The sequence below is a fragment of the Nomascus leucogenys genome, chromosome 22a (assembly GCF_006542625.1).
Source record: "Nomascus leucogenys isolate Asia chromosome 22a, Asia_NLE_v1, whole genome shotgun sequence".
Taxonomy (NCBI): Eukaryota; Metazoa; Chordata; class Mammalia; order Primates; family Hylobatidae; genus Nomascus; species Nomascus leucogenys.
The window spans coordinates 44,131,591-44,142,561 of record NC_044402.1 but is presented as its reverse complement, the minus strand read 5'-3'; the positions used below and the strand labels follow the sequence as shown (position 1 = coordinate 44,142,561).

The window sequence follows — 10,971 nt, the reverse complement described above, 5'->3', positions numbered from 1 at the left end:
AGGAGGAGGGGGGGGGGGGGAGGGGGAGGGGGAGGGGGAGGGGGAGGAGGAAGAAAGAAGAAAGAAGAAGAAGAAGAAAGAAGAAAGAAGAAGAGCCAAAACAAGGATACATAAGAATACACACCAGCCCGTCAGCCTGTTATGTATCATTGGTTACCTCGGTGGGGTTGGGGTGATTGTAGTGGCAATTATTAACATTTTCTTTATACAATTCTTTTAAAAATGTTCCTTTTGTAATTCAAAATATTCAAGAACAAATTTCAAAAGAGTCTATCTTAACAAACATTTACATTCTTATAATCCAGAAGCTAGTCATCAAACACACCTCAGTATCATCATTTATTCCAATATAAATATAGTCACTTTCTACATATGTGCTATTACAAAGTAGATCTTATTCCCTTCTTATTCTGGTTGAATCATGCAACCATTATCCAGATTGAAATAAAAAATATAATTGTATTTATTATCTATGTTAAGGTTAAATAGAAGGTAAGAAGTTTCAAAGTCTAAATTGCATTATCATGGAAAGTAGGGAAGAAAGGAAATAAAGCAGCAACACATAAAACATTTATACCTGTGGTATTTCATGTTTTTTCTAGGACATCCAGTGTTCTAGTTACATCAGCCACCTCAAATTCATGCCTTCATTTGTCCAGTAAGTGTGTAGTGTGTGACGATTGTGACGGATGCTTCTCTACTAGGCAAAGTAATTTCTAGAGCCTCACTACTCTTAGTCTGCAAAGTTCATTGCCAGCATTATCACCACAGCAAGTGTCTATGCTGATTTAAATAATAACCATGTAGCAGCAATTATAGCCACATAAAATGCATTTCAAGACACACATTTATGTCTAAGGACTTCAAGTCCCCTAACCAAAAAAGTTTAGTAGAATAAACCTAAATAAGTTTTAAGTCAAAAGCAGGGGAATCAAAACAACAATTACAAGCTTCCTGTCTTAGAAAAAAATGCTGATGCTTATTGGCTTAACCATATAAAATAGTGTATATACGTTTACTAGACATGAACAATTTGGAACAAATTTTGAGTGTACCTGTAAGTGTGTAAAATGTATATTTTATGTATTGGGAATAATATTCATAAATACATTCCTCCAATGTTGTAAAAAATGCATTCACCCTCACTACACTAGTATTTTACAGTTTAATGAAGCCATTTTTTTTAAATTGCAAATGTCTACCACTGTAGAAGTTTCTTGGCCTTTCTCCATTAAGCCTAACACTTTGAACACCCAAGTTCACTTTTTTTTTTTTTTTTTTTTTGTCTTAAGACGGAGTCTTGCTCTGTCGCCAAGCTGGAGTGAAGGGCACAATGTCGGCTTGCTGCAACCTCTGTCTCCTGGGTTCAAGCGATTCTCCTGCCTCAGCCTCCCGAGTAGCTGGGACTACAGGCACGTGCCACCACGCCCAGCTAATTTTTTGTATTTTAATAGAGACGGGGTTTCACCATGTTGGCTAGGATGGTCTCCTATCTCCTGACCTCTCGGCCTCTTCGGCCTCCCAAGGTGCTGAGATTACAGGCATGAGCCACCGCACCCGGCCAAGTTCGTATTTTTAAAGACTCCATCTGATGCCTGACAAATTGGTATAATAATAGATTGACATTTGTTGTTTTACTTTAGGTCCAATTTAGAAAATGATTTCCATTTTCTCTCTTTCTGTCTCACTGAAGGCAACTGATCTGTCAATCAAAACTTTAGATTTATAATTTTTTCTGTAATAAAAGAGGTGCTATTTACAGAGTTCTTGTGCAAAAGTAGTTTAAGTGAACCCAATTAATAATTCAAGAATGACTTTGTAAGATTCTTCTTCTATTAGTATTACATTTGAATTCATTTTAATGAAGAAAAAGCCTTTCAAAGTTGTCTTTCCAAAGGGAAGATTAATAAGCTACTTCTTCGAAATACCATCTAAAAAAGTTAGCATCTTTCTTTCTTTTTTCTTTTTTGGAACCTCGCGGTGGTGGTAATGTGAGTGAGTTTGTCAATCTTTGCCCGTACTGTGAATTTGAGAAGCAGAGGAAGAGGGAAAGAGAAAGACCCCCTCCCCCGCCTCCCGCCTCCCGCCTCCCCCTCTAGCACACACCAGGCGCGCAAGGAGTGCAGTGTTAGCTGCTGCTGGACTGAGCTCCTCATCCTACACTTGCAGGGGTTGCTCCTTTGGACAGAAAGCTGGAATAAAATGTAAATTTTAGACTTCCACCAAGGCCAGGACTAGGGTGAAGGGACTAACGCACTAGTCTCGGGCGCAACTGTTAAGTAACGCTAATCTTGAATGAATGAAATAGTTTTAAAATTGAATGTAATAGCAAAAAAAAAAAAAAAAAAAACTTCATGATAGACAAAATATCAAAACTTTAAATAAAGGCTTGCACTCGCACAACCCGGGCTCACCGGCCTCTCCCTGCTCCTGGCCCGGCTTCCCAGCTTGGTTCTCTACAAGTCAGAATTCCTAGCAAAATTAAAGTGTGCGCGCGTCTGCCCAAGTCCACGCCGCAGAGTTATTTCTGCCCCATCTTCCCTATTTGAACGCAAACAGGACAGGATTTTCCTGGGTGCAGTCCCTGCGTTGGGTGAATAGCGGAGTGATAAAGCCTGGCGTTCTCCACCTGCAGGCGGAGGCTGACGGCGCGGTCTTTGGCGCGAGTCCGTGTACCGCGGCCGCCCCGCCCCGGTGGGAGGGAGCGACGGAGGAAGCTGCGGGTGTAACCGGAGGAGAGCGCCAGGCGGAGCTGGGGCGTCCTTCCCGCTTGCTTCTTGACTCGCGTTACTGCCGGCCGCCTCCCGCGCCTGGTGTCCGGGACGCGCCTGGTGTCCGGGACGCGCCTGAACCTGCCACCTCCGAGCCTGGGGCGGCGCCTTGCGGCCCCGAGCGCTCCAGAAAGCTGCGGCGCGAGTCCGCGGGGCCGACCCCGGAGACGCAGCTGGGGCCGGGCGCGGCTTGGCGGGAGGGTCTGCAGCGCGGAGGGAGGCTGGAGCTTCTCACCGACGGGAGTGGGCTGCCAGTGCGTGAGGAAGAGAGCGAGAGACTGGAGAGGGGAGAGAGAGCAGCGTCGGAGCCGCGCAGGGGACTGGAGTGACAGCGGGAGCGGCGAAGGGCTGCCGTCGCCGGGCCCGGGTCTCAGGGCGCCTGGCCGAAGTGAGCATGGCTTCAGTGGCCTGGGCCTTCCTCAAGGTGCTGCTGCTTCTCCCTACTCAGACTTGGAGCCCCGTAGGAGCAGGAAATCCACGTAAGTACAGCAAATGGTTTAAAACTTGCGCTAGGCTGTCTGGAAAACTTTGCATTTTTTAAAATTATCGGTAATATTTGGAAGTGGAATTGCAGAACATGCTCCTGAACATAAAGAACCTTAAAAAAACATATTGAATTGCAACCCGAAAAAGACGATTTTGTTTACAATAGACTTTTCTCTTGTGGGGGAGTCTAAGATATGCCATGCATGTTTTGACTTTTTAATCTATGTACTTGAATATTCATTGAGAAAGTGGACGTTTCTGTAAAACCTGAAAAGAGCATCTTAAGAGATTTGCCTGCAAGTGCTGTCATTTATTCCTTTTTAGGGTTGTAATATTTTGTAGGAATTAAGTCTAACAGGGAAAAAAACTGGCAGACATTACATCATACTGCATCAACTTAGATGTTAGCAGCTTACAGTTTTGCCGACCTTGGCAGCTTCAGAGTTAAGATGCTAATTAACTTCCATGCACTGTAGGGACAGAGCGCCTGTGGGCAAAACTAAATTTAAGAACCCCAAATTAATAACCTGCCCTAACTACTAAGGGAATAACACTTGAACACCCCTGTCAGGGGCTTCGTTTCTCATAGTAGAAAGTTCTTGCTTAAAGACAAAACTCAGCCAGTCATTTAGGTGATCTTGAAAATGATTCCTCTCTGGATGCTAATATTTTACATTATTTAATTTGCCATTGGGTTCCCTTTTTTTTTATTTTCCTTAATTTGATAAACACCTAGGAAGCCTTTATTTCTAGAATGGGCTATGATTCTAGTATAATGATGATATTCCAGAGAGTTGAGCAAAACGTAATGTACCCATATTTTATCACACATAAAAATGTTTACACAACATTACACATTTTCTTTTTCTTGGCTTGGAGTAAATCTCTATCAGGGAGTTGTCTGTCTTTCTTGATTAATCGAACCATGAGATTAGAATTTTTAAAATGTCTTCCTCCTCCTTCTGAAATCACTTTTATTTTTCTTTCAGTGACATCTCCCCGCTGTCAGCCTCAGCCCTCTTCTACCAAAATCTCCTTTGAAATAAGTTCCAATAAATGCTAGTGGCCATGTTTGGAAATTTAGATTACTGCAGGATAACCAAGGGTAGCTTTCAGCGGTTCTCCTAAGCTGTCGTGAAAAGTTTGCCGTAGCTCAGTGCTCTTCCACCCGCGGGCACAGGGCTGGGTTCTTCACACACAGGGCACACACGTGGGTTCATGCACTCACTGTGCATCTTGATTCAGTTTCGCCTCAGTTAATCCTGCACTTGGTGTGCCCCTCCCAAAAACAAGCTCCGGACTCCTTTGGTCAGGTGCTGTACAGTGTTTCAGATTCAACTTTAATCTGCTTTTGTGAGAAGGCTTTGTTAATAAAACGTAGTTACTTACATCAAATCAAAATCCTTGCCTCTTGTAATCTAAACTGCTGTTTGGCTTAAATAAATACATAAATTGAATTACTTATAGAAAGGCACGCTAGAGTAATTGACCAATCAACTGGCAAAATACAACAAAAAAATAAGTCACTAGAGGTCACTCTTACTATTGAAGAGTCTTCAAAAAGACCTTCCTGGAGAAAAGCAAAGCAATGAAATCTGACTGAGACCCTGACACCACCTTTCCTGTTTTTGTTGTATAGTTATGATTACTTTTTATTCTCAGGATTAGTTGTATTGATAGTTGTTTTGCTTGGAATCCAGTGGAAGGGTTACAAAGCCCTTAGAAATTAAGCGCTTCTCGTTTACAATGAACATTCTTCTTGGAGGAGGAGAGGGCAGGGACAGATGTTCCAAATGGACTCAGCACCAGACGGGGCTCTCGCCAGTCACTGAGTGACACTTAGAATTTCAATACTACTTTTGTGGGTGTTTTCAGTCTTCTTTTATTGATGAAACTTAGTATTCCCATGTCTAATTAATTTTACTAATTTTAAGTTACCTTTTAGATCAAGTAATTCTTCCAGATAAAACTATATAACTATAATAATGAGACCACCTTCAATACCAAGAAGAAAGTCAATAAGGACATGGAAAAGTTTCCTTCTCGGGTAGACACCATGAGTTGCTCACGTTATTCACAGCTGGTTTTCCAGTCACCCACGAAGGCAGCCTGTTGATAATGGCATGAAATGGCTCTTCATGAGAAGATCTCTCTAGGCCAGGCGCGGTGGCTCGTGTCTGTAATCCCAGCACTTTGGGAGGCCGAGGTGGGTGGATCACCTGAGGTCAGGAGTTTGAGACCAGCCTGGCCACCTGGCGAAACCCTGTCTCTACTAAAAATACAAAAAATTAGCCGGGCGTGGTGGCAGGCACCTGTAATCCCAGCTACTCGGGAGGCTGAGGCAGGAGAATCACTTGAACCTGGGAGGTGGAGGTTGCAGTGAGCCGAGATCCCACCGTAGCACTCCAGCCTGGTGTGCTATGCAACAAGAGCAAAACGCAAAACTCCGTCTCAAAAAAAAAAAAGCTCTCTAAACATTTGGCATTTTGGGGATTATGTGCAGTTTATTTGAATGTTATTTGACCCGACAAATACATGGGAAAGCTTTGTTAGGAAGATTCTGCACGAAGGGAAATATTTTCCTAACTTCAGTGCCCATGGACTTGCAGTGAGTGAAAGGTCACTTATTTTGCTCTCTTTGAGTCCCCGAAAACAATAGGAAGCATCAAGAGAAGGATTGAACTCTGGTCACTGATCCCAGGGATACACACACAAATGGCTGGGCAGATTTTGCAGAAATTCCTGTAATTGGTAAAATGCTGAGTAATAGCCTTTGATGTAACTTTTCAGTGGGTTAATTTATTCATTACTTAGCCTAAAACACTTTTAATTTTAATTGCCTCAATTTTTTCCCCTAAATGGTTATGTTTTGCAAGTTCGCCAGTCAGCCTGGGGAAAGAAGGGTAAGCGTACTATACAGTGTGTGTGGGTTAGTTAGGAAACTCACTTATGATGTGAAATGTGTCAGGAAAGATATCTCACAGAGTGTAGGAATAATTATTTTTATAGGTGTTTCATTTTGGACCTTTTAGTAATACCATTTAAAGAGAGATTCTGCAGATGAGTAACAGACTCTTAATTTTAGTGTCAAATGATACTCTATAAAAAATGGAGTTCAGGCCGGGCGTGGTGGCTCACACCTGTAATCCCAGCACTTTGGAAGGCTGAGGCGGGTGGATCACTTGAGGTTGGGAGTTCGAAACCAGCGTGGACAACATGGTGAAACCCCGTCTCTACTAAAAATACGAAAAAATTGCGGGGCATGGTGGCAGGTGCCTGTGAGGAGGCAGTGAGCCGAGATCGTGCCACTGCACTCCAGCCTGGGTGACAGACTGAGACTCTGTCTCAAAAAAAAAAAAATGTAGTTCAGATGCCTTTATTCATTTTCACCAAACTCTATACAAACAGTACGGAGCATAAGTAGCCCATGGAAATGATAATCAATTCCAAGACATTGGTTTGATCATGAAAGAGGAAAAATCAAATTACTTGGCATTCTTCTTCCTCTTCCTCTCTCCTCCTCTTTTTGAACAATTCAGTCCAAAGTCATTCAGTTCAGCTTAGGCATGTGCTGGGTAGTGGGGAGGCCCAGGGCCATGGCACAGCATTCAGAAACCAGCAGGGTAAGGAAAGCATCCACAGTGTAGCAAGGGTGGGGACCTGGAGAGACAGGAGACAGCACTGGTGGTGACCTATAGCAAGTTGTCAGAGGTTGAGTGGAGTGAGGAAGGAGGCATTCCAGATTAACAGAGGCTAAGAAAACAAGGCATCTAAATACTATTCTGCATTTAATACTTATGTTATACAGGACATGATTGGGAATTGGTGAAACTTGAACAAGATTGGGGATTAAATATTGGAACTGTATCCATGATGACTGTGATGATCATATTATGGTTATATAGGAGAACATCTGTGTTGTGGGAAATGTACATTGAAGTATTCAGGGGTGATACAGCATGTTAGCATAGTTCTTCCACGTTTTCTGTAAATTTGTTTCAAAATCAAATGGTTACTTTAAAAAACCATTCAAAATTGTGTTTAAAGGAAACATGGACCAATAGAAAAACTCAGAATAAGTAAATGTAGTTAAATTGATGCATTTTACCTAAGAGATGTAGATTTAAAATAAAGAGGCCAAAAAAAAAAAACAATTATGAGAAATAACAGTTCATTTATGTATGACTCTAAATCAAATTAGCCTGGATTTCTGAATGACAAGGATGTAATTGGCACTGGGATTATTCCCCATTCCTTTTGGGAAGTTTATTGTCTAGGACATCTGTATCAGTCTTCGAAGTACTTTTTAAAGCTTGGCTATCTGAATGAACCCATCAGACTGACTGTTATCCGGCCTTCTGTAATGGGCTTCCACACCTTTGACGAGACTCTTGGCTGAAAGGTTGCTTGCCCCTAGGCCTGGTTGCTCCACGTTGTAAGAGCATTTGCAAACGCTTGGTTGTACATGATTGTGCACATGTCAAGTCTGCTCTGTCACTGTAGAAAAAGTATTCCTTTTCCACTTTGACATATAAAGCATAGAATTGTTTTAAATGTCTTCTGTCAAGGATTTCATATATCTGCTTGATGTGATGTGATACTGTATAAAAGGAAAAGTGTGAAATTCATTACTTACTATGATAGCCTTAACAGGCCTACAGTAAATCTAGTTTTTTAAAAAATGGAGTATATGCTTAGCGTGGTTAAAATTTTATAATGAAATGACTACCCTGGTAATAAAAATTTAAAAATATCATAAAGTGGGGGCTAAAAATGATACTGCATGTGTTCCAGTTAATGAACATTTTTATTGTAATAATACGAAGAGTGATTGAAACCTAAAAACATTTGAGATTTTAAAATAGTTTTAACCTTATAACTACAGGATTATAATTTAAGTAGCATACCTACTTAATAAGGTAGTAATTAAAATTATTGCTAAGAATTAAATTACCAGGAAGACATGGTCTAATATGTATTGCCTGGGCTGTGGTTTGAATTACTTTTAAGTATAATCACATTTTTTGAGAGTATAAAAACAGAGGATGTTACTTGCTTCTAATTCACAGATGTGTTTATGAACCATTGGCAATTAAAGCATTTGCAATTGAGGCCTTAAGAAAATTTTAGGTTAAAATCAACATGTTGAGTTATGCCTTATAACTCAGTATATGCTTATACTTTATATGCTTTACAGAGTTTTGAATATATAATATATATGTATAATAGTATATTTTTCCAGGAAATATATAACTTGTAGTTCCTTGACTTATTTTGTAACTAAATCCCGTGGAAAAAAGTTTATTGAATGTCATTGTTTCCCGGGCAAATGTAGAGTTAGGAAAATGATATACATACATATTGGGCATCTTTTAGAAGGCTTGGACTTGGTAGCTCAAATCTTCTACAACTTTGAGCTTCAACTTTCTGGCCAGTTCAAGAGATCTCTTCACTGTCCTTTTCATGTAAAGTCAATGTTTATGGAACATAGAAATGGAAATTTTGAAACTGAAAAAAATGAATATCTTGATGGATGGAGTGATTTGATCTAAAATATTATCTATCAGTTTTAGATATCTGTTCAATCAGAGCTGCCTCCATATACGCAAATGATAATTTGTCTTGAATTTTTAGATATCTTAGCCCTCAGACAAGCTAATAGAATTTAAGTTGAACCTGCTGTTTTAGGGACAGTTGAATTGTTGGGGTGCCCAGGAAAGCAGTCACATTTTTCTGTAAGTGTGTGTTCATTTGGCTGGAATGTGGGTGAGGAAGAAGTTATATGTGAATTGAAAGAAACACTGCCTCAGTGTCACATGTTAAATTAAATTACAGGCAGAACTAAGCAAGTTGATGATTGCTGCCGCTGGGAGCAGAGAGTATTTGCAGCTTACATTTATAACAGAAGAAGGGATTTAAAATATAGTATTATGCCTACCCTGATACAGCCAACCTCTTCCACCCGCCCCCCACACACATACACATACATGCTTACCCTGAAACTATGAAAGAAGGGTGTCTCTCAGACATCCTATATTTAACCCAGCTTTGGACAGGTCCCTGGAGTCTAGTCTTTTTGAACACAGCAGTGAAGATAAGGAATGGGGAAGGGCCTTTGATTTCAAGACCACTAGATATAGTAGACTCCTAATTTAATTTCAAAGACAAATCAATTATTAACACAAATACGAAGAGAACAGTATTTTAAGCAAAGCCTCTCTTGTGGCAGATAACCTTTTAAGGTGTCTCCCAATTGGGTTTCCTATTTTAGATGACTTTTTGAAGAATATATCTTTGTAATAGAAATATATTTGATGATTGTCAACTTTAAGAACTTCACATTTGCTATAATTAAGATTTTTATGAATTCATTGTAAGAAGATTGGTAGAAAAAGTAATGCAACATCAAATGGGAGAATAAATATATAATATTATATAGCTGTTCAAATACAGAGTTTATGTTTTTTTTTTTTTTTTTTTTTTTTTTTTTTTTTTTTTTTTTTTTTTTTTTTTTTGAGACGGAGTCTCCCTCTGTCGCCCAGGCTGGAGTGCAGTGGCGCAATCTCAGACTCACTGCAAGCTCCGCCTCCTGGGTTCACGCCATTCTCCTGCCTCAGCCTCTCCAAGTAGCTGGGACTACAGGCGCCCGCCACCTCGCCCGGCTAGTTTTTTGTATTTTTAGTAGAGACGGGGTTTCACTGTGGTCTCGATCTCCTGACCTCGTGATCCGCCCGCCTTGGCTTCCCAAAGTGCTGGGATTACAGGCGTGAGCCACCGCGCCCAGCCGAGTTTATGATTCTTGTGCTAATTTGAACTGCTGTACAACACAAGGAGAAAAGTCCACAGTTGTGTTAAGAAAGCTCTTATAAGCTTATGAAATTTTATAGCACAGGCTGTCACAGAAGCTACAATTTACAAACATTTGTAAAAGTTAGGAAAAGTTTTGGATTCCTCAATAGAAAATGATTTTGCTTAGCTTTAAGAAAGCAACTAATTTATCTCCTTTTATTCTCGTCCACTAACAATTAAAGGAACCCAGATGGTCTTTTAAAATTATGATAAAACTAAGCTAGTAACATATCACATAGATTTTGAGATACTGTGAATAACCATATAAAATAACAATTTGCTACTCTTCATGTATAAAAATAAGCTTAACACGCTTATCAATACATCTTGAACTATAAGAGATTTATTTCGGCAGTGTTGCCAAAGGGCAAGCAATGCCTGCTGCCCATAAAAAACTTTGAATTCCCTAAGCTCAGGGCTCGTCACTAGTCATGTAACCCACTGCGTGTGTACACATCCATCTGTGCCCATCCATGTTCCCCCAGAGGACTTTGAGGCAAGGAAATTGATGCAAATATGCTGATGCTCATATTGTTTGCTATGCTGTAAGTAATACAGTCCTTTGCTTTGACCCAGGAATCTTCTGCCGCAACCATGAAACAAACTGGCAGGCTCATTTGTTAGCTTGCAAGTAGGGTAAAATCTCTCCTCACGGTTCCTCACAGTGTATTTGTCTGTGCAATGGTCGTCTTCTTCATGAATATAATTATAACATGACATAAGAAATAGTGAGAAGATCTTACCTATAGATAAGCATTGCAATATAAAAATAGCTATGTCATTTCATAAATCACAGTCGACACATTCTAGAGAAGAGATTGGGCAGCTTTCCTTTTTTGGATGTCACAGTTGATTCTACTGTCCT

The 10,971-nt window shown here is 40.4% G+C and overlaps 1 protein-coding gene across 1 annotated transcript in view; it reads left to right on the top strand.

Moving 5' to 3' along the window:
- Nucleotides 1–2,761: 2,761 nt before the first annotated feature.
- The window catches only part of LOC100605972 (contactin-associated protein-like 3), a 268,405-nt gene continuing 260,195 nt past the window's right edge, over nt 2,762–10,971 (top strand). Inside the window, 1 exon segment of the mRNA XM_004087052.3 lies at nt 2,762–3,250. Coding sequence (XP_004087100.2) covers nt 3,166–3,250 — 85 coding nt within the window. The 5' untranslated portion in view covers nt 2,762–3,165.